This window comes from Bactrocera latifrons, unplaced genomic scaffold (genome assembly GCF_001853355.1).
Source record: "Bactrocera latifrons isolate USDA-ARS-PBARC rearing strain unplaced genomic scaffold, ASM185335v1 scaffold_38, whole genome shotgun sequence".
Taxonomy (NCBI): Eukaryota; Metazoa; Arthropoda; class Insecta; order Diptera; family Tephritidae; genus Bactrocera; species Bactrocera latifrons.
In genome coordinates, this window is record NW_017537023.1 from 1,827,446 (window position 1) to 1,852,515 (window position 25,070).

At 37.1% G+C, this 25,070-nt stretch overlaps 1 protein-coding gene across 5 annotated transcripts in view; it reads left to right on the top strand.

The window, feature by feature from the left end:
- The window catches only part of LOC108972129 (muscle M-line assembly protein unc-89), a 262,556-nt gene that overhangs the window by 198,817 nt on the left and 38,669 nt on the right, over nucleotides 1–25,070 (top strand). For all 5 annotated transcript variants that reach the window (XM_018938617.1, XM_018938621.1, XM_018938618.1 and 2 more), the window contains exons 6-7: nucleotides 16,662–18,884; nucleotides 19,636–20,076. In XM_018938617.1, coding sequence (XP_018794162.1) covers nucleotides 16,662–18,884; nucleotides 19,636–20,076 — 2,664 coding nt within the window. The remainder of the gene's footprint in view (nucleotides 1–16,661; nucleotides 18,885–19,635; nucleotides 20,077–25,070) is intronic.

Consider the following 25,070-nt stretch of genomic DNA (forward strand, 5'->3'; position numbering starts at 1 on the left):
TTTATATTAGGAAAATTAAATTTAAATGTTGGTCCGTGTGAACGCCTTACTAAGGGGGAAAAGTGCCCAAAACTAAGCAAAAAAGCTTACCGTCTAAACACCGCCTCATTGTTTACTCAGTTGCTGGGTCGTTTTCATATATGCTACACTAAAATATGTATTAGCTATGTACCATATATATCCGTATTATTAGCAACAGCCTCTGCGGCTAACATTCCTTACTCATACTGTTTATTATTCTTAATTTGTTGTGGCGCACACTCGAACGCATCAACACCTGTACTTTGGCGTTTCCTGCCATTAACTTTTAATTTTCTGTGTTTACTACTTCTACACAATATTTTCTGTGTAATATTTAACAATTTTGAAGTTTTTCGACATCTTCCAACTTGTAACGGCACATTGTATGCCCTGTGGGACGAGACTCCTACGCTTACACGCTTAAAATCAATAAACAAATTTTGAGAAATGTAGAAATTTCGTATTTTTTGAAAATACTCTGGAAATTTGTTTATATTCTGGCGTTAGTAAATGTTTTTCAGTGCACCTTGTTGTTATTTTGGCTTCGTTGCTTTCGCTTTTATGTAGTTTTTGCCTGTGCTTGCACTCGCCCAGGGCATCTGGTATTTGCTCTGCTGTTATTTTTCGTTCCGAGTTTTGTTTAGTGCCTCATCCATGCATGCAGTGCAAATACAAAATTGCATGCTGGTAAGCTAATATTAGGAATAATGCAAATACGAAGTAGAGGAACTTAAGGTTGCAGTAAATATCAGCGGTAGCTGTTTATTTAGTTTTGGTTAGGGGATACATGATTTCTTAATTCTTAGTTAGCGTTGTGCATAAATGTGCTATTGATGAGGTGAGCAGTAAATATGCAGGAATTTCGATTACATGAACAATAAGCAAAATAATTATTGAAAAAATATATCTGTGTTTTTACTTATATGAAACTTCTTAGTACTATTTTTGAATAAAAAATGAGATAATCTTTAAATAGCGCTGTTTCCAAAAATTATATATATAAATAGAATTTTGTAAATTTCCAGCCATGTAATTGATAAAATCGAAGTACATATAATAAAGTTGTACTAGAACGAAAATAATGAAGTATTCATAAAGGACCTTAATTTTTTTCTATCTGTTTGTATGGCAGCTATATAATATAATGGTACGATCTGAAAAATCTATTCGTGTGTTTATAATATTGCTTTAGATAATAATCCGTGCCAAATTGCGTGAAGATATCTCGTCAAATGAAAAAGTTTTTCCTACAAAAACTTGTTTTTGTTCATTTAGTTTGTATGACAGCCATATGCTATGGTGGTCCGATGTAGAAAATTTCTTTAAGTTATGTGGCGTTTCCTTAGATAATAATTTACGCCAAATTTCGTGAAGATATCTCATCAAATAAAAAAGTTTTGTTTATAAGAATTTGGTTTCGGACGTGCAGTTTGTACGGCAGCTATAAACTGTAGTGGTCTGATATCGGCGGTTCCGACAAATAAGTAGCTTCTTGTGAAGAAAAGAACGTGTGAAAAATTTCAGTTGATATATCAAAAACTGAGGGTCTAATTCCTGTATATTTAGACCGATGGGCAAAAGAATTAAAATTTTGCTTATGCCGAAAGAGCTAAAATATTTAAAAAAAATGCTAAGAAGAGTTAACTCTTTAACTTTCTTGACATTTAAATCAAAATGGAATGAATTTATTATTTAACTTTCGTGACATTTCAATCAAAATGGCGGCTGTACAATGTGACTCGCAATCAAAAAACCACTTTTAACTTCGGAATGAACTTTCAACAATTTTAGATTTTTTCAGCTAATACAAATATTTTTTTTTTTTTGTTCACTATTTTTTCTCAATTTCTAAAATTAAATCAATATCCACACATTTTAGTATCCAAAAAACACTAAACTAAAATCATCAAAATTAAATTATAATTCCATCCTATTATAAAATAAAGCTTCATAAAGTCATAAATAATATTTTCGAAGCTTGAAAAGCAAGTCATTTGCTGGAAAATTACGCATTAAACGCACATTCAATAAGCCTAACAATGTTACGTATACGCACTGTTGCCGCAAATACCAATGCTGCAAACAAAAACTACATCTAAATCAATTTGCATAGTTTTAAGGCAAACTCACGCGAAATTCTTGAAAAATATAGTAATTTTAAGTCATGTACCGTTTTATGGTTCAACAATTATAGTGGAGAAAACTATTTTTTCCAGCTTAATTGTTTTTATATGGCTACGTATACCAAAAATTATGTCAATTAGTCTACCAATTGTTTATTAACACGCTAGAGTTACCAAGTAAAGCCTAAAATAAAAGTAAATCTACACAAAAAGGAGTGGAAAAAATAGGTTACTTTATAAAAATAAAAGCTTCACTCAAAATAGCTGCAACATTAAAAAATAATGTTGCTCAAAATGACTGCTTAATAGATTTTTTACTACCATAACAATAACAGGCGCGCTGTCGATAAAAGTGTGTATTTAGCTATGCCTATATATAAAACATTGATATATATGTATAAATATATATATGTATGTATAACTGTATGTATGTATATATATTATTTATATACGTGCATATCATTTTACATTCCTTCTTATTGCTATAATTATCATTAATACAAAAGTAAGCATAAACATGAAATGATATACATACAAATAAATGTGTCCACACATCGATACATATGTACATATGAGAGTATTTATAGACATGGAAAAATTAGTTTTGCCACAAAATGTGTGCTACATATAAGCGCAAAGCCACTCACTCACCTCTTACTACTGCTTCGCTGCCTTTGAATCAAACCACTTTGGTGCACAAACGAATATCTATACAGTACTACAATCTCCGCCTAACCCAACCACTCTAATGTTGCCCCGCAATGCCGCTTAATGTTTGCATATCATGAAAAAGCGCTGCACTCCTTTCAATTTAAACACTCTGTGGGTAACTACGTCAATTGCGAATATGCATTGTTTGTTTGAATACACACACACACACACAGATATATACACCAGTATAATCGTCAATTTAACGACAACATTAAGCTAAAGTGGTTATATTTGGGTGAATGTGTGTAGGCGAATGACTGAGATGCACGCAAATTCGGCATTTGTGACCTGACCAACCGGTTTGGCTCGTGATACCAATTCTAATTGCAGCTTTGCGCACTCATAGCGGGTGTGTATGTGTGTGCTCTGCATGCAAACATACTTGGTTTTGGCAGGGAGTTGTTTTGTTGCATAGCCGACGCTTAATGTTTACATTGTTGCTTTTCAGTTTCTTGTTTACACTCATGTATATTTTTTATGTCCAATTTTTTAATGCAGTTAAGGAATAAATAAATTAAATTAAATAGAATGGGTTGAAAAAGAGCTTTCAAATAATTAATTGCGAATGTCAAAAATATAATACTTTGTTTGAAAAGTGATAAAATAATTTAAGAAAATTGTTTGAAAGTTTCGAAGTATTAAAAAAAATCCTTAAAATTATAGAAAAAAATGTAATGCACATGTATCGAAACTAAGCTGATATCCTTAATTCCCAATAGATTAAATTTTATCAAATAATCGAGTTAAATAAAGATTTTTATGCACTGCAAGATAAGAATGACTAGACGAATGAAAGCTTGATCGAACCACTTGGCTGCAATAAAACTTACTTTAGACACAGGAGATCCCGAAGGGAAATAATACATACATACTTAAATATTTTTTAAAATTTTGTGGAAAGTTTTGGAACACCACTGTTGTAATTTTTCAAAAAAGTTTCAAAAATCTTGTACACAAATATTAAGGCCATAGCATGTCACCTCCGCACTCTAAAGTATTAAAATATGTCAATATTGTTAAAGGTAACCGGTAAACAGGTTAGTATTGTTTATTCTGAACTACATTTTTATTGCTCGCAGGAAAGTTGAGTTTAAAATTTCGGAGTGAGCCCGAATTTATATTTGGCCAGTAAATATCAGCTCGGCAACGTGTTTGTAAACAATTTTAGAATTTTTTTCTGAAGCAATAACAACATCAGCAGTTATTTTTTTTTTATCTAACAAACTGTTGAATCGAAACCAATTCGGTAAACGAAATTCGGACCTTTGCAATACATCAAAAGACTACATATTACATGAAAATATATAATTAGTAGGATATTACAAGCACAATATTTAACTCTCCCAAAATAAGTGATGGCGGCTATATATCCGGTATATACTAGGTATATTCCAAGTATTTATATTTGAAATTTTATTATTCACTTCATTATTTCCAAAATATTTGACATAAATCTCCCAAAATAACTGAAATCGACATTTAGCTTTTCTTAACCGCTATATATCCGATATATCCCAGATATATTTCAAGTGTGCTTATTTGAAGTTCTATTATTCATTTAATATATTTGCAAAATATTTCAACAATTTTTCCATAATAAGTGAAATCGTCATTTATTTTTTCTTAACCGCTATATATCCGGTATATACCAGATATGTTTCGAGTCTGTATAGCTGAAGTTCTATTATTCGCTGAAAATATTTCCAAAATATATCAACAATTCTGCACTTTATTCCTGTTTCAACGTACATACAGGTATGTGTATACATATACATACATCTAGCAGACACACACCCACCCTCCAAACCTTCCCCACTCCACGCTGTGCAGCACAAATATTTTCCAATCAATTTTAAATTAAGCCGCCAAACGACAAATGCTGAAATTTTGCAATTGTGTATAACTTCGTTGCCGCCAATTGTGCCAGTATTGAATTGCTTTGTGTTAATGTTGCTTTATGCTGTTGCTTGTATAGAATTTCATACGTCCATTCATTGTTGCCATGTTGTTTGCGTCTATTGCAAATTCATATTTATTGTTGTTGCTTTTTAAATTGATTTTTTTTTTATTACTTTTAAACAGTTCGATTTGTGCTTCTAGCAGGGCGTGGCATTGCTTTCAGCCAACCTTCGCTACCTTACTTTATTATGCTGCCCCATCTCTCGCGCTGCGCATTCGTTTTTATTATCCGCTTTTGCAAACGATTGACCACTTCGCCTGCTGGTCATAACTTTGTGGCCCCTAAACTTTGCTTACTAAAGACAGCTTTGTTGCGTTTCTAAATTGTTCTGTTCTGTTTTTTTTTTTTTTTTTTGTTGCTGTTTATGTGTGTGCAAAAATGCGGATTATATCTAGAAAATAGCAATAACATTCAATAGAAAATGCACGTGGGCAGTCTCAATGCTTGTGGGACCTTAATTGAATTTATAAAAATTATATTACTTGCGTAAGCCGTTATAATACGGCAGTTTAACAATTTGTTGTGTAATATTATATAATGAGAGAATGAAGGCAAATCAATTGGTTTCAAGTTTTCTGTATATTTCTGGCAACCATTTTTTTAATTTTTTATTTCATGTTAAGGTTTTGCTATTTTTGCAAAATTTGTTTGCGAGTGTGTGATCGTTTTCACTGAATTTCGTCTTACAAATATTTAGTTTCTATTGTATTTATGTTGCTTAAAAGTGCACAATAATATTTCTTAGCTTTAATTCCCCACTTTCGGTTTGGTAAGCTATTAAAAATGTAATCTTGTTCTGGAGTAAAAAATATATTCTCTTGACTCCTTTTTTTTTCTTTTGCAAAAATGTGCTATACTCCAATTAGTCCGTTTCAAACTAGTTGCGCGTAAAATAATATAAACTTGATTTAAAATATATTATTAGTTTCTTATGCTGAATGAAATTTAATTGGCGAACTGTTACTCATATGCGCAAACCAGTCCGTTTCAGACAAGTTGTGTTTGAAATGTAATAAACTTAATTTAAGTATTAATATACATTTTTATGTTAAAAGAAATTCGTTTGACAAGCATTTGCACATAATGTACTAGACTCCAACTAGTCCTTTTTTAACTAGTTGTGCATAAAATAAAATAAAATAAACTTAATTTAAATAGTAATATTAATTTTTTATGCTAAAAAAAATACTGCTGGCGAACTTTTACTTATATGCAAATAACGTTCTAGCCTCCAACTAGTCCGTTGCAAACTAGTTGTGCATGAAGTAAAATAAACTTCATTTAAATAGTATTATTAGTTTCTGAAAAGCTGAAAGAAAATTTTTTGGCGAACTTTTACTCTTATGCACATAATATACTAGACTCCAACCAGTCCGTTGCAGACTAGATATCCCTGGAATAAAATAACCTTAATTAAAATTGTATTATTATTATTTTTATGCTCAAAGATAATGTTTTTTGTTTACAATTTAATTTTTTAACATATACACTCCTGGCCAGAAAAATAGAAACGGTTTCATTTTATTAAANAAATCCATTGAAAATTTTTAAAGAAATTTATAATTTTCAAATAATTTAAAATTATGAGAAAAATCGTGCGGATATTTGAAAATTTGTTATACGAATTTTCAAGTACATTTTCTATGCGAAAATTCTAGCAAGAATTTAGCATGCAGTTCAATATTTCATTTACTGTAATGTAATGATGTGCAAACATTTATTAATATACACAATGTAACACAATCGCTTGTGGAACTCAACACTTGGAAAATTTTCCATTTCAATTTCAACGGATTCATTTATTTTGCTAACAAAAATTTTCTTGCATCAAAGCAATTACCCCATCTGAGGAGTAGTAATGAGTAATTCAATAATTTGTAATTTGCCACCCGCATGCGTCTAAAATTGGACTCACATGCTGCAGTGAGAAAGTAATACACACAGTGAAAACAAAACAATAAAAAACAAAAAAAAAGAACATATTAAAATAAAATAATCAAAATTCAATCAACAGGGTGCCCAAAATAGCAGCCAAAGTGCCGTCTACAAAAATATCTTCGAACTGTTCTCTCTTAACCTACCTCCTTATTTTATTATTAGATTCCATTTCAAAAAGCACATTAGCTATTTTCGATAAGGATACTTGCTACGTGTTTCTTCATGCGGGTATAAGGTAGCAAGAGTTATATATCACTCGTGTAGCAATTCTTCCGGCGATTACCCGCTTTTTATTGGCATTAGTCCACGTGGCGTTCCAGCTGTCAGCATACAATTCATTCCTTTATTCATTTAGCCAATCACTCACTACACAAACAATGCTGAGCAGGCCTAGATGTTCTTAACGGGACATACATACATGTGTATATGCTTTCATATGAACATTCATACAAACTGTTTGTATTTGCTTAGTGGCATATCGCCATGTCATTTGATGGATGACCTAATATGCTATTTTATTACATATGCATTGGTGTTGTTGTTGTAATTTTTATTTGTTGTTTTTGCAATTTTTTTCATTATGTTATTCTTACTATTTATTGTTATATTTTTGTTGTTGTTATTGTAACTTTCTTTGTAATTGTTGTTGTTACCTTTTTTTATTATTGTTATATTGTCAGCAATGCCGCTCCTGCCATTCTTTCATTATTGCATTTACTCACTTGATCTATAAGCTTTTGCTACTCATCCGTGCATAGTGTGTGGGGTCCTTAGACATCCCTGTATGCATGTGTGCGTGTGCTTTTAGTGTAACACACTGCCTGTTTTAGCTCCTATGCACGTTCTCTTAATCACATGAACTTGTTTGGACAAGGAAAGCAGGTTAGTCTTGGAATGCTTGATAGAAATGCTGGAGCTCAAAATTTCTAGGCATTCACAAAAACACTTTGTTTACGTACCGCTTGACACTCATACATACATACATAATATATAGAAAGTGTGTATGTAACTATGTTTACTTACTTATCGGTTTTGGAACACACAACTCTTTCCATTGCATACTTTTAGGCGCATTTACTCAAATCAGCCGATTTCTCGCACTTGCCACATAAAGATAGGCTACAATATTTGTTTCGTCAATAAAATAGCAAATAGCAGTAGTAAGCATACACCTTTCAAGAATATCCTAAAAATATTTTCTGCAAATTTTCCACTCTTTAACTTCCTTCAAGCGCAAATTCCCAAATTTTTTCCTAAAATCAAAATTTTATTAGTTTCTATCAACGCTGTTAATTCGAATCCGCAGAGCACTCATTAATCATGTGGCATGCAAAAGCAGAAACGAAAAATAGCAATAACACGATAGCAACTCATTTCGCAAGAACGTAATTTTGTATTCCAATATACGCATAAGCGCAGAATGCCGGCTATAAACCACATTGCTGGAAAATAATTGCTAATTATCAAGCAACACTTGAAACAGAACGAATCAGCTGCTTTTCATCTAGTTCACATACACCTACATACAAACGTGCATAAACGCATGTAGCGTAATTTGAGCTCACACACATACAAAGATACATTAAGTTTTTGTAGTTGAATTTGATTTTCGCCAAAAGTTTCCGATGTGTGCTTTCTCGGTAGCGAGGTCTTAGCGAGAAACCTTGAATAAAGCTCATGCAAAAGGCAAACTGGAAAGTGTTTAATTAAAAATATGAGTTACTTAGAGGGAGAGTTTCAATCACATTTCGGAAAGTTCTGCGTAGCAAATTGTTAGTACATACATATAAGCACGTGTATTTGTATGGAAGTATGGAATATAGTATGTAAACGAGGCTGTTACTTGAGGAAATTAGCATTTGTTTCTTTATGTTTCGAAATTAATTAAGTTTGGGAAATTTTATAGATTATAGAAAGAATATATCGAATTGCAGATAAGGCGAAACGGAAGTGAAAATCTGTAAATGCTAGAGGAAAATGGTAATTGGAACTAAGAAGAGGAAGAAGAGTGAGACACACATGATAAGGAAAACAAATATGGATAGCAAAGTTTTGATATTGGCAGAGTTAGGAAGCAGTTAGAAAATATGTCAGAACATCAGACACAGAGGATACAAAGTACTATACAAGTATTATGTATAAATAGTGATAGAGGTGGGGATGAAAAAAAAGGCCCCTAGATATTATAGTGTACTTTAACCCTTATTAAACGTAAAACTTACCATACTTTAATTCCCCAACGACCAGTGGCCTACTAGACTAGAGGATAGTCAGCAGTCTAATGGTGGCTGTACTCTGGAGCAGTAGATCCACTGTCATCTTTATTTCAGTCACCTCTGCTTGGAAGACGCTGAAGATGTCAGGAAACCTGAAACAGGAGTATATGAAAGTTCCCAACAGTGCAATATCAATCAGAGCGAGAGTAAATTTTTCATTCCTCGAAATTTTGTGCTCTTGAGTCATTCAGCGCTTATGTAAGCTATTTAAAATATGTGGCATACTTTTAGGCTACCTTGTAATAGAAATGAAAATTCAGACTATTACCGAACTAGTCACTTATTTGACTATTTTCTTATAACAATAGGGATTTATGGATCATCCAAAATATATTACTCATAAATTTATCATATTTATATAATATCTAAAATCATTTGGTTCAAGAAAATTGCTTTTTCGCAGCATTCCAACACCCCCTGTTGATGCATTTGCTTTACTGCCGCCGCTACGAAACAAGCTCGCACTGCTAAGCCAACAAAAGCTCAACTCACACTCTGTAACACAAACACACATTTATATACATGCGTACATACATGCCAACGATACAACAAAAACACAATAACGAACTGATTGAGTTAATTGTAAAATTATCCAAGTAGCGCGAATGTTGCGCTTGAAGCAAAAACTTAATACAAACCGTCGAAAACGCCGCATGAAAGCAAAAAGTTGGCGGAGCGAGCAGCAAAGAGAGGGTGAAAAGATTGATATGGCAACATTAAATGCGCACATACACACATATGTATTTATGCGCAGCTGACGGCTGGCTGGATGGCAAGCAGAAGAAATTACGATTTGCGGGTCAGATGATGCGAACGGTCGGGTTGGGTATTCAAGGTCCGGAGCAGCTTCGACGAGCGGTGCACTTGTGGCTAATGAATATGAGATTAAAAAGTAGTAAGGCCGCCGCTAACACACGGCATCATGCCGCAGACGCAACTAATGTTCATGAACACACACACACACACATACATTTATATTATGTGCTACCAACAACAACAACTTGGCTCAAGTTAACCACATACGCTCTACGCTGCCTTTTCGCCGAACTTGATGTGGCATCATTTGTGTTGAAACAGGAAATTAATTGTGGCGCTGCCATTGCGTGTTACTCAATGTGTGTATGTGTGCCACATTTATAAGGTACCAACACATAGCATGTGGCATAAGCTTGAAACGCTATCAAATTGAATGCTGCTGGCAGTTGAAATGCGAATGCGAAATCCAGCATCGGCAGTGAGGCAATGTAAACACATTTTGACAGCCACATCCAAAGCCTGCCAAACTCCATACAAATATGTTGACATTACGTGTGTGTGGCATGTTGTACTGTTTCATGTTATAAGATCTCTCAACTAAGCTGACAATTAATGATGGTTCTCGTAGACCCTTGTAGTCAGGCATTGATATATGAGCACTACAATCTAGTTTTTAATACATTTTCGCATTGACCTCAACCTATCGCCCAAAAAAAAAAATGCTGCCCCCACCAAATGCCACATAACCTCACTTATAAAAGGTGGGTAGAGGTAGATTGAGAAAAAGTTAGAGAACAGCATCTGATATTGAATAGGTTATTTCATTATATCAGAAACATAACCGGTATTTACATATGGAATTGACTTGTCTCTAATAATTATAATCTGTACAGAGTGTATTAAGTTTGCAATAAGTGCAATAATATATTTAAGTGATCAGCTGAGTTCAACCATGTCGGTCTGTCTTTCAATCTATAGAGAAGTGAACCAATCCCTTAACTATTGAGTTGTACATCTGAAATTTCGTATATGTTTCTTTTTCATGAAGAAGCTACTTATGTGTCGGAACTACCGATATCGGTCCGATATAACCTATAGCTGCCATACAAACTAATCTTTCAAAAAAGTTTTTGTACGGAAAACTCATTTATTTGACCAGATATCTTCACGAAGTCTGACATGTGTTATTGCACAAAGCAGGGCTACAACCTCCGAAAAAATTCTGTAGTTCGAAGAACTATATCATATAGCTGCCATGGAAACTAACCGAACAAAATCGAGTTCTTGTAGAGAAAACTTGTTTATTTGACAAGATATCTTCACAAAATTCGGCATGTCTTGCATAATAAGGCAGAGCTACTATCTCCTTATGAATCATGTAAATCGGACCACTATATCATATAGCTGCCATATCGAACAAAATCAAGTTCTTATATGGAAAACTTTTTTGTTTGAGAGGATATCTTCTTAAAATTTGGAATCGATTATTGTTCAAAGCAATGCTAAAATCTCCAAAGAAATTGTTCAGATCGGACGATTATAGTGTGTAGCTGTCATACAAACTAACCGCTTCAAATCAGATATTTAATGAAAATTCACATTTCTGCCTTTCTGCGATCCCTCGAAGTGTAGTCAGACGCTAGTTTCACAACCACTACAGATACAAAGCAGCCCTCATTGCTATTTAAACACTCTTTATTATACATATATAACTGAAGCTAAGACCCTTATGCTCATTTTAAAAAGGCTTACAGTCCCACATTGTTGATATACATATGTATGTAGTAAAGATGTTCTTCTGAAGTGTGCCTCTGTGTTGGCGTCCAAAGGCCAAAGTCACTTATATAAATCGTCTTTAGTGCTCTAAGGAAAGCGTCGTTTTTATTTCTCTCAATTGCGCGCATTCTCTCATACACTTCGCGTAGCACACACGCTTTGAAGTGTGTTCTTGTGTTAATGTTATTGACCCGTAGTCGTATTAACTGCTTCAACCACAGCTTTTCTTCCACCATTGTTGGCGTTGTTACTGCTCCTTCATACTCACCGCGCTTGTTTTGTTTCCCGAAACTTGTTTCATGGTTCTAAGTGTGTGCGCTTCGTGTGCACATATGTTTATTCGCTTGACTTGCTTTCATCCGCTTTCTTTCGTCAGCTACTTTGCGCGAAGTACTAGCTGTAGTGGCCGGTGTTTACTTGGCATGTATCAACATTTAGTGAGCTTAACTTGTAGAACTTGTATTGCAGCTGTGTAACCGCTCGCTCATTCTTTCATCACAACCGCAGCATCTTCGGCCATTGCAGCGCTTGTGGATGTAGAAGCGGAAAAGTTTCTTATTTTTTAAATATAGTTCTCGGAATTAGAAAAGCTGTTTGTCCTAGATTAGTTTCTCTTCTCAGATTTTTTGTATCAATATTTTTTCTTGTATGATCTATCATTATCATCCGGGGTTTAGTTAGTTCGTTCCTTATAAGCGTTAGCTTGGTAAAAACGCTTCCAAAAAATATTACTTTCAATTCTGTGGCAAAAAAAATATCTTTATGCAAAATAGAATTCAAAATATGACCGAAGATTTTGGTATTTCTGATCTTAAGATCATTGTGATATTCATATGATCAAATCTTTGTATGATATAGATTTTAGAAGGCTAGCTAAAGCACGGTGTTTTAATTTAATCATCGCAACTATCCGGGTTAGCTTGACGGCTTGGTACGTTTTAATAACGAGAAGCGTGGCTACCATCAGCAAAGTTATAAAGAGGAAAATATAGCTTCGGAACGGTGCTGACAATTTACTACTGTAATATTTAATAATTTTCTATCGTATTTCCGTAAGGAGATCTCTGTGAAGCTTTAGGTTAACGGACTATAATGTATTTCAGGCGCTACTGACTGCTACACTATTAAGGAAGCAGTAGATGTACCTGTACAGCTCCGAAGACCAACCTCTTTCAGGGAAAAGAGCTTTCACTACGATTTTAAACATAGTTAAGTTGAATATCAGTTCGTCGTTCTTCGATTACCACATATTTTAATATTTCTTGACATATTTGCTCTTGAATTGGCCAATACTTATGCCAAATATGAAAAAAGGTACCTTTAGAGGGTAGTTCCGAACAGTTTTCCTTAGAGTTTAAAACACTAACTATTTCTTGAGTGGTGTACCATTAAAAGGTGTGAAGAAACTTTGCCTATTTCTACTAGGAACTTAATACTTTACGCTTGTATTACTCTCCTAGCGTCCTACCAATCATATAGCCGTACCAGTAGTAGTACACTAACCCCCTCAAAACCCCTAATTTTTCATATATCATATAAATTCATTTAATTATCTCCGCCACTCTCTAATATTTCAACCTAATAACTAATCCAATCAACCCTGAACTCATTTCTCGCAAATTTTTTGTTCTAGCTAACAATTCAAATAGAACTTTCTCCCATATTCATTAATCTTAGCAACATTTTGCTTTAAATTAGAAAGTGAGTGAGCAAAGAGCAGATAATGATTATAAAAATAATTAAATAAAATCGCAGCACACCGCAACTCATTATAAATGGTTGCGCAGAAGAAATGCAACTATGTAAAGGAACTACTGCAGGCAAGTATTTTTGCAATTAGTTCTCGAGCGTGCAACTTTCCTTTCACCGTCGCCCCTAGTTGCCTTTCACCACGCTAACCACCTGATAGTGTTTTATGCAGGCATTCACGCGTGCACGCACACACTCAAATACACAGAGTGAGTACGCATAAAAGGAAGCTGCATTTTTCTTCTTTGCGTTGCACTATCGCCAACGGCAACAAGTAGTGCCGTTAAACGCGACGACAATCATGTAATATTCGCATTACTTCGTCGCCTGCTTAGCAATCCACTTAGTAGTTGGTTTGTTGCGCCACTTTCTGCTTTGTTTCTTGCGTTTGGCATTTTTATATTCTTATTCTACGCTCTCTATGCTCCAATTTCAAATCGACGGTATTATATATATACATATATTACTTTTATATATATATATATGTGTGTGTGTGTGTTGCATAGTTGCTTAGTTCTTGCGTGCTACCACTCCTTCACTTCATTTTTATGCCAGCACTGTGCTTTCTGGCATTCGAGTGCTCGCGACTTTATTAGTGTCATTAAGAAATATACGCCAGCTATTCGCTCTCCCCGATAAAGGCAGCAGCAACAATGCTTAGGCCAACTAAACGTAAATTACTGCTGCCACTAAAAACCTACCTGTACGTGTGTGTCTGTATGTGTTTTTGTGTGTATGTAGCTGCATGAGAGTGTATGTGTGACTGGGGCTCAGGCTTGGGCACTTGTTGCCTTTTGTGCACCTCCTGTTGCAAGTAAACTGTCGCGCTTTTCTGCCTTTTTGCCTGCTGTGTTCCCCTGCTGCTGTGTGTGGCAAAGGCAAAAGCAAAGTCGACACCTTGTTGACAGTTGCTTTCGGGCACTCAGCATGCGAATGAGACATTTTAATTACTACGCTGTGGCAGCAAATATCCCAGACCGTTTCGCTTGTTGCAAGTGCTCTTGTGATAATGCGGAGCCCGTGGTAGGAAAAGAATTGTCGGAAATATTGAGTAAAAAAGGAAAAAATGTAAAAAAATAGAATTTTTCGAAGGTGGTCGAAATTATATGTGTTCCTACTACTGAGAGTTCTGTCTTCTTCTTTACTGGCGTAGAAACCCCTTAAGCGGTTATAGCCGTCGTTAGATGCTTAGTTTTCATTGATGCGAGTGACGAGTCCCAAACCCAGTTCATAACACTGCGCAGGGATGGATGATTCTCACTTTAACTGCCTTCAAACGGTTGTTCTTTGGCTACCCATAGGATACTTGGTCTAAGAGCGGAAGCCGTGAGTTGCTTGATGTAGAAGACTCTTTTCTAACCGCTCCCAAGCGAATGACGTTCAGAGAACTTTCCTCACTTGAGTCAACTTCTACGCATGACTCCATCCTTCAAGAGTTCTGCTTTACCTGCTAAAAAATACCTTTAAAAATCAAGTTGTTGAGAGAGAGATAGAGATAGTAATTCAGTTAGAGCCATAAGTCCTCTGAGCATCTTCATGTGCAACTAAGGGTAGAGTCTCTTCCCGACTAATAAGCGTATGACTTTCATACTGAGGAATATTTTACTACTATCATCGATATGCCTACAGAGTCTACACAGCATTAAAGAAGATAAACGAAATAAGAAAATACAAGTAGGGATCTTTACTAACTGCAAATATTTGGATTTCGACAGACAAATTTGTTTCTGGTCGGATCCAACAAGAAAATATTTAGCATAGTATATTACTACTCACTCTGGATTTTCGATGGAAACACCACAGCGACTACTTCTTGATTGCCTTGCTATCGCAAGCAGAAGGAGTCAGATTATCGATTCGGTATATTTGCTTAGAGTATGGTCTAAGTTCGCTGTAAAGCCTTTTTAATGCATATGGGTTAGATGAAATGATGCGGTAGGTGGAGAGGTCACACAATAGCGCTCTGCATACCGCATACTTCGTACAATCTATGATCGTCCTAACCATGCTACAGGGCCGCTTTATATAGAATATCTACAGAAAACTTGGGACTTTTCTTCTCTACCCTCTCTTAAATATCGAAAGATTTCTTCGATGTGTGTACCTCTAATTTTTCCAGTCATTCATTACTCTACTACATTATACAAGTTCCTCCTTCTCCATGATTCATTTATGTCTGGAGAAGTAATAGAAACAAGTTCGAGTCTCGGTTTTCGACTTCTTCTGCTTTCATTGACATAGGTATATATATTACTTATTGATCGTGCTAATTGTGCTACAGCTCCGCTTTCTGAAAAATTTCTTAGAATTTTCTTTCCATCATCCTGTTCTTCTTTATTGGCTAGATACTGCTTACGCGGTTATAGACGGTTTGGAGATTCCAAGTGTAGCTAGGTCCTTCTCCATCTGGTCTTTCCAACGGAGTAGCTGTCTTCCTCTGCCTCCACAGCGGATTGAATACTCTCCGATCTCGAACGACATGACTTAGCCGGCATAGCCGCTATTTCTTAATTCGCTGAACGAACGCTGTCGTTCCATCGACTGAGCCATTCGCTTTTCCAATGCGCAAAGTACCATAAATCTTACGCAGAACTTTTCTCTCGGAAACTCCTAACGCCGTTTCATCAGATGTTGTCATAGTTCGTACCTCTGCACCATATATCAGGACGGGGATGTATACTCCAAGTTCCTCCTTCTCCATGCTTAATTTATGTCTGTTTTTCTGGAGCGATATTAGAAAAAAATTCCGAGTCTGCGTTTTCATCTTCTTCTTTTTGTTTTGACATAGATATATTACTTTTTTTCCATTTTCTTGCTGCTTCTTTAATTTAACTTTGTTATCTAGTACACATTACTGCCTTTGTTATTTCTTTTTATTGTCCAATTAACACTATCACTGCTTAGCAATGCTAACGGTATATTTCTGTTTATTAACAGAGAGTTTACTGCTTCTTGGTATTAATTTAGTTTTCGCCCGAAAACAGTTCGTGCATAATCACTGTTTTCATTGACGCTGCTGCGTGTTTTCATAAAATTTTCGCCTAATCATCTGCGATGAATCGCTGCAAAATCCTGCAATCGGCGACATATATTAATCAACCGTATGTGTTTACGTGTTGTTGCAACTTGCAACCGAAAAGCTCAAGCAATGCTATAATTTGTCTTGTGTCTGAAGCGAGACAATCACAATGCTCGGATGCCGACACATTTCCTTTCGACGCTTTGTAAAAAATTCAATTACAACTTTTTGATTATCAACCTCGAATATGTATTACGCCCATTTCTTAATATATAAATATTTGTATGCATGTTTATTAATATTTTCGACCATAATTTTTCTTTTGTTTGCAGATTTTCCTCGCGTCGATGTTGGTCCGGAAAATCCACTTCGTGTGGAACGTGATCGTACTGCCAAATTGGAGTGTAATGTCGATGCTAAGCCCAAAGTGCCTAATGTGCGTTGGACACGCGATGGCCGCTTCATTAGTTCCTCCCTAGTGCATAGCATACAGCGTGTTAGCACGCAAGATGCTGGCAAATATACATGCTCAGCAGATAATGGACTCGGCAAATCGGGTGAGAGTGTACTCATATTGGACATCTTATATCCGCCAACCGTCGTTATTGAGTCGAAAACGCGTGAGGCCGAGGAAGGCGAGACAGTTAATATCCGTTGTAATGTAACCTCAAATCCGCCACCAATTACCATTGAATGGTTAAAGGAGGGCTCGCCCGAATTCCGTTACTCCGGCGAGGTGCTCACACTGTCATCGGTACGTGCCGAACATGCCGGCAGTTATATTTGTCGTGCTGTGAATATAATGGAGTCATACGGACAAGAACGTAGTGAGCGTGTTGGCAACTCAACCGTAGCTCTATTGGTGCGACACCGGCCCGGTCAGGCATTCATAACACCGAACAAACCGATTGTACATGTGGGTAATGGCGTTACATTAACCTGTTCGGCTAATCCACCCGGTTGGCCGGTGCCACAGTATCGCTGGTTCCGCGACATGGACGGCGAGTACTCGAGCACACAGAAAGTGCTGGCACAGGGACCACAATATTCGATACCGAAAGCACATCTCGGTAACGAAGGTAAATACCATTGTCATGCCGTCAACGAATTGGGTAATGGTCAAATAGCCACTATAGTACTTGAGATACATCAGCCACCACAATTTCTCGCCAAACTACAACAACACATGACGCGCCGTGTCGCCGATACCGATTATGCAGTCACCTGCAGCGCTAAGGGTAAGCCTGCACCCAGCATACGCTGGTTAAAGGACGGTGTCGAAATCCTGCCCGAACTCAACTTATACGAAGTTAAGACGAATCCCGATCAGGGTCCCAACGGCATGGTGACGGTGCAAAGCATGCTGAAGTTCCGCGGCAAGGCACGTCCGAACGGCAATCAGCTGGTGCCCGGCGATCGTGGCCTGTACACTTGCCTCTACGAGAATGAAGTGAACTCGGCGAATTCGAGCATGCAATTGCGCATCGAGCATGAGCCGATTGTCTTGCATCAATACAATAAAGTCGCCTTCGACATACGTGAAACTGCTGAGGTCGTATGCAAAGTACAAGCATATCCCAAGCCCGAATTTCAATGGCAATTCGGCAATAATCCCTCACCGCTGACAATGTCCTCTGATGGGCATTATGAAATTAGCACGACCACAGATAACAATGATATCTACACTTCGGTGCTGCGCATCAACTCGCTCACACATGCTGATTATGGTGAATACACTTGTCGTGTTGTGAACTCCTTGGATACAATACGTGCACCCATACGCCTACAACAGAAGGGACCGCCAGAGAAGCCGACCAACACACGCGCCGTTGATGTGGGACCCAATTATGTAACGCTCAGCTGGGATCCCGGCTTCGATGGTGGCCTAAGCAATACGAAATTCTTTGTCAGCTATCGGCGTGTACCAATGCCACGCGAAGAACAATTGATACCCGACTGTGCCACCATAGCCACCAGCAATACCGATTGGCTGGAATTCGATTGCCAACATGATAATCCCTGCAAGGTTACCTCACTGGATCAACATCAAAGCTATGCCTTCAAGGTGAACGCACTCAACACGAAAGGCAACTCACCGTATTCCAATGAGATTATGACGACCACAAAGGTTAGCAAAATCCCACCGCCACTACATGTCACCTACGATCCCAATACACATACATTGGGCATAAATGTGGGCGCCACCTGTCTATCGTTGGTGGCCATAGTGGAGTCCATGGTCAATATGGATACACCGATGGCGCAATGGGAAGTTGTGGACACTGTGAATTTACAACTCTCCGGCAATGGGCCGACATTTAAGGAGACCGTGATTGATCGCCATATACCGGCATACCGCAGCGGCGGTGGACGTTCATTGGGCCACAATCACATTGGCGGCCATGATGATGGTGTTGGTGGCGGCGACGAAGATGACGATGAGGGTGTCGACATGAATATGCTGGCGCTGGCCGATGATAATAAACCGACGGTGCGTGTGAAACTATGCCTGCGCTCAAATCAGGAGCACTGCGGCAAGCACACAAATGCGGAGAGTAAGTCGCACAACTTTACATATACATATTTCATAGATAGTAGGTTAAATTTAAAACATTTGTTTAGTTGTAAGTGTGTGTGGTAATGCTTTGTGGTATTTAAGTAGCAACACCTGTAAATAACGGCTTTACAGATGCCTCTGTCACATTCCTAAGCTTTCGAACATGCGTCATGCCACTTGTTAACTGTTAAACAGTTCTTTGGCATCTTGAAATTTTCAATTAAAAATCGTGCGCCTTCGAACTTTTATTCAGACTCTCTGTCGGTTTGACCATTTGTTGGGCCACAGGCGCTTTGACTGACAGCTCCTTGCTGACATCCTTCAAATGCCTCCGATTAACAGCACATCAATCTACTTTATCACCGACACACAGTCTCATATGAGCCTTATATAGGGGTGTGTGGCTTACAAGCGTGTAGGAAATCCTTTGTTAGTACATCTGTACCAACACGTAGCTGCTTCCTGTACCCCATGTCTTGTGTTGGTTGCCTGACAGCATTCCATTTGCTGCCACCACACATTGAAGCGTTGTTGTAATCACAGAAGCACCTAGGCTTATGGACATTTGAGTGGCTGCCTTCAACTCGGTGAATACCAACGTTTCATTTGCAGAAATCTGCCGCCCGCTACCACGCCAGCCGCCTACTTGTTATACCCCACACACACACAATCGCATACATATTTTCGCAGTTCTCGCTTTTATTTATTTTATTTTATACAACATCTCTTTCTCGTACTTCTTTTTGCAGTTGGCCGCACATACATTGCGGAGGCTTCCGCCCTGGCCACACCCACACTGATCGCCATAATCGTCTCGTGCATTGTATTCGCATTATTTGTCGGTTTATTGTTGATGTTCTGTCGCTGCAAACGCAATCAGTCGAAAAAGAGCGCCGCCGCCAAGGATTACGAAATGGACTCGGTGCGACCATCAATTGTTGCCGCCCAACAAAGTCAGCCACCGCCACCATATTACCCGGCAAGTGGACTCGATAACAAAGCACTCGAGCATTCGATGGATCTTGCCTTGGGCATGGAGGACCAAAAGAGTGCACTTTACGCAACACAAAATGGCTATAGCTATCATCCGGGTAGCGGTGTCAGTGTTGGTGTTGGTGTCGGTGGCGGCGTTGTTGGCGGCGGTGTCGGCATGCAAGGCCTAACGGGACACACGTTGCCGGGAAATGAATGTAAGTAATAGTGATGTAAGCGTTGCATTTGTACGATTTGCTATTGTTTTTCTGCCGATATGTGGTGCCCTTCTTTGTTGTTTTTGTGGTTGTTGTTTATGTTTCATTACATACTCGTACGCTAACGAGTATTCACAATTCACAAGTACCCGCACTTGCTGTTATTATTCGCGCTGCAACGCCGTCAATGCCACACAAACCGCCGCAGCTACATATGTGCTTTCAAGGCTCAAACAGCAGTGTTGTTGGTACTGGTTGTGTGTGTGTGTGTGTCTACAATTGTACCATAGTTGGCAATAACAGTTTTGAGTACTTGTAAGCGAATGCAATTTTTTGCGGTTTGTGGTCAAGATTAAATCGCAATGTAGCCAGAGTTGCGGAAAGTTCGAAACGAGAAAACAATACCGATTTCGCATGTTGTTTCGCTGTGGGGTTTTCGAAGCAGAAATTTATATTTACGCACTGGAAAAATTGCGTGCAATTTGTTCTTGTATGCGTGATATGAAGCCCAGCACTTTACTTTCATATGCTTCTTTGTAACAAGTTGAGCTCACAGTTTCTAATGAGCGAACTTAAGTTAGCATTCTCTGATTCTCGCGGCTGTACTGCGGAGCGTTTTATTGAGAAAATATTTTTTTTTTTCACAAATTTTTTATTTTCCATGCGTGTAGGTGAAAAAAGTAAAAAATTTTGCTTTTTTTATGAGGTATGTGAGTAAGGGATATAGCTTCTTTAAGGATATAGGTCCTAGAAGATTATATCCTTAATAAGGCCTAGTTGGTTCTGTCGAAAATTAATAATCTAGGAAAAGTTGCTATAATATTTTTAAGGGGTTGGATGGATTTTCTCGAATAAGTTATTCAAAGATTTTTTCTCATATGTATAAAAAAATAAAATATTTTATTAGAATTTTTTATTGTTACAAACAAACACAATTATGAAAAAATTCGGAAATTTTTGGAAAAAAATATTTTAAACTCGGCCATTAGGAGGTTATTTTGCCTGGCCTTTTGAAAAAACGATGCGCACGCGTTGGCAGGATAACTCCTTACAGGCTCATCTAAAGTGGAAAATGTCCGTTTTAATTGAAACCTTAACATAGGACTTGGTCAAAGAAAAAAAACTAAAAATTAGATTTTTGGCAGACATTTTTACAAAAATATTAAAATTGAAGTGAAAATTTTGCGATATTATTTATTCCTAATTCTTTAAAAATCATCCAAGTCTTTATGAATTGTATCTCAAAGATCTGTGTAAAATTTTACGAAGTCGCCGTTTAAAAATGGCGCTCTCAGCCTAGCTAGCCAACTTGAAAATTTTGGACAATATTTTAGGATTATATTAGAATTCAATAAAATAAAAAAAAACGATTTTTTAAAACCCATAAATCCATGCTCGAGAAGTAGAATTATCAAATTTTAAGATTTCGTTAGTAAGATGTAGTAAGTTCTGTCGCAAGTTAATAATCTAGGAAAGGTTTCTATTATATCCTTAATAATAGGTTGTCAAAAAAGTCTTGCGGTATTTTTATTGAATTTTCAATTGTTCATCAAATTTTTTTTTGATGACTCATGCCCAGCTCTAGACCGATGCTACGGCTGTTACTATGCCGGTCTCTTTGGAGCAATTCAGCGATTTTATCGCAATTTTCGACGACAAGCCTTCCGGAGCGTGGCGCATCTTCGACCACCTCTACACCAGAACSAAAACGTTGAAACCATCGTTGTGCGGTGGAAATGGAAACTGTABCGGGKYCATAAAMTGYACAAATTTTATTGGCGGCTTGAGATGCATTTTTGCCTTTATCGTAGTAGTACTGTAAAATATGCCGTATTTTCTCTTTATTTTGCKCCATGYTTGSGACGCYATAACTCACGAACGACTTAAAAGAAACGACAATCAATCAAACACGTGTTAGCGCATGAAATGAGCTTTCCAAAAAGGTATAGCATGACCCGATGCGACGAATAAAACTTGAACAACGCGCTCTCAGCGCCAACTAGCGAAAATACCGGCACAGATGCGAATAAAGTATGTCGGTTTTGATAAAGTCACTTTAGTATTTGCATACTGTTGAAGACTGTCTGCATCGACTGGAGTCCAGTTTATTTAGGATCCTAAAGTTGGGATTACCAAAAAAAAAAACGTGTATTTTGTGTTTTTGTTGAAATTTGATAGTAAAAAAAAAAAAAATTATTGCACAATTTTTATGCCGTCCATAGCCACTTTCGTTACAAATACGAACTTAGTAACAAATATGATTGTTTTGATGACCTCAGGTCAGCGTGTGTCTGCTTCATATAGTACATTAAAAATTTCGATTATTTTACTTCTTAAACATTTAGTTAAATATAATCCAATGTTGAAAAATTCATCCTCATTATTAGTGGCTAGAATTTTTCAAATAATATTTCAAAAATTGTCAGCTCGAACACACTTTTATTTCAATTCGAAAAGACGACAATATCACATTCCTTTTCTTAAAATTATAAATATCATGTATGCCTTATGACCCCAGCCTAATGCCTCTCCATCTATTTTATTTATTTCTTTTCCAAAACAATCTCTTGTTCAGTTTTGCTTTTCTCCACTTTATCTCCTGTTACCTACGCCAAAACGCAGTTCCATAAATCTTAAAATTTTTCAAAGCAAGAAAAAGTCGATCTGGCAACTTTAACCACCGTTTTTTATGGTTTTGTTGCAATGACCCCCCACCAAAGAAAAAACACACAGAAAAAAACGGTTGTTCAACACAATTTTCGGCGATTTTTCATTTGTTTGCTGACACGCTAGTTGAAAGTGGCACAAAAGTGTGCACACTTGCGGAGTCAAAATGAAAAAGTAAAACACGGCATAACAACACTTTCCGAAACAGTACTATAACTACAGATATAGCTCCAATAAAAAATGGTGAAACGTAAAAAGAGAAACGCGCAACATCAGCACAAAAACAAATAAATAGGTCCTTAACGATGCGAATATAGAGTGTGCAAGGAAGCGAAGGCAGCATGTAGCATTGGAATGGTGAACATAACAAATCGATGAGGACACATCGATCAAGTGGTTGTGATGGACACCGGCGTATGCTGTACTGTGCAACAACGCAGCTACTGTGCCATTTGTGTGCGCCGCTGTGCCGTGTAGGCGGTGGGGTGTGCTGTTGGGATGTTGTGGTCGGGAACTCAGAGTCAAAAGGGCGCTATCAAACGGCACCAAATTGTTATGCATGCATATATGCAAAGAAATAACGGCGTTTGTCATTTTGTATAGATTTCCTTCGAAACATTTAGCCCACATAAGGTATGGCTGGTGCCCAACATTGGCTTAGTGTTGGCATTAAAATAAGTCCGAGCTTTACTTTTTCACTTTTTTTTTTACTTATTTTTTGCGATTTATCAACAACACAACAAAAATAGGGAAAGTGAGCGCCCGAAGTAGAACGATTGTCGGAGTGAGTAGCAAGTGTCGTTAAGGTGAAAATGTAAATGTAAAAATGGTTAGCAACAAAATTAACGCATTACCGGAAATTGGGGAAACTGCCGGGTAACACACGCCATAACCGCAGGCATTACAAACCCCCTTCTCTCCGCGCTTGACACATTTAATGCTAATGTGTTTGTGTCCTTTGGTTTTGCTTACGGACAACTTAAATTTTCTACATGCTACACACCTTTATGTGTTTGTGTGTGTGTGGCATCACGCATACGGTGGCAAATGACTGTTTTGACTGTTTTTGGCGATTTGGCTAGGAGTGGCGAGTCAATGAGCCACAAACACGCCACGCCACAGCGGCCACATCGACTGCTGCGGTTTCGAGGAGCTGTTCATTGCGGTTACCATACACTACCGCACACACACACATACAAGTGTATACACACTCTTTATTAATTGCCCTGCTAGCTTGTGCTCTGGTTTAGATCATGTACCGCTCCAACCTAACCTAACCTTTTTATTTGCGCTGTAGCGGCAATTTAGATAGCACATTAGCATTTTGCGATAATGTGATAGGTGCACACCGCCATTACCTAAAGGTGCGTATTAAGCATTTCGCCTAGCGTGGTTTTGAAATTGCCGCTAGGAAAGCGTGTAATTGGGTATCGCCTATTTGAGCGACACATAATTCAGTATGGTGTGCTTTAAAGTGGCAACGCTTAAATTTAAAAAGTCGATTAGTTTTGTAGTTTTTGAATATGGCGTTAGTTTGGAGTTAACTACATGCTTTCGTTTTCTCAAGTGCCTCGCCTTGAGTAGCGTTTAAGAGAATATTAAATAGCTAAAGGCTTTACTGGTCAATTCTCAAACCAGCCAAAACACATACATTTTTTTCAAGTTCCCGAAATTTTTTTTTTTTTTTTTAGTTAAATATAGCTTAAATACTCACCTTTCTAACACTATATGGTTGACAAAATACGAAAAGGCTTTTTCTACTATCCAATATATACGAGGATATAGTTATAAGCCATCTTCTATTCGCCATTTCTCTCTTCAAAGCAACAAAACAGTTAGGCTGTCGAATTCGATTCAAGAGAGTATGCGAATAAACCCACTCATTACTCCATTCAAGCAGTATAACTGCTTTCTTTAATGCTACCCAATTTTGTTTTTGCCGATTTTCGACTAGTTTAATCATTGTGAATGTGAATTAATACCAAAACAAATATACAAACATTCTATTTTTTAATTTTAAAAACTTCAAACTTGAAATAAATTACAGTTGTGTTTTAAATGTAAATGTGTTCTATATTTGAGATCGAAAGGTCACTGGAAGGAAGTATTTCTGAAGTATTTCTCCACGAAAGTCAATATTACATCGCTCTATGTTCTTCTTCTTTTTTGGTGCTCTTCATGTTTTCGCTGTCGTACATAAGCCTGCTCAGTAGAAAATATAAACGAATTTATTTGTCTTAACTTTTTCTTCATTTCCAATATTTATCAAAAACAAAAAAATAAATAAAATTTAAATTTATTTTAAAATTTGTTTCTTAATTTTTTTC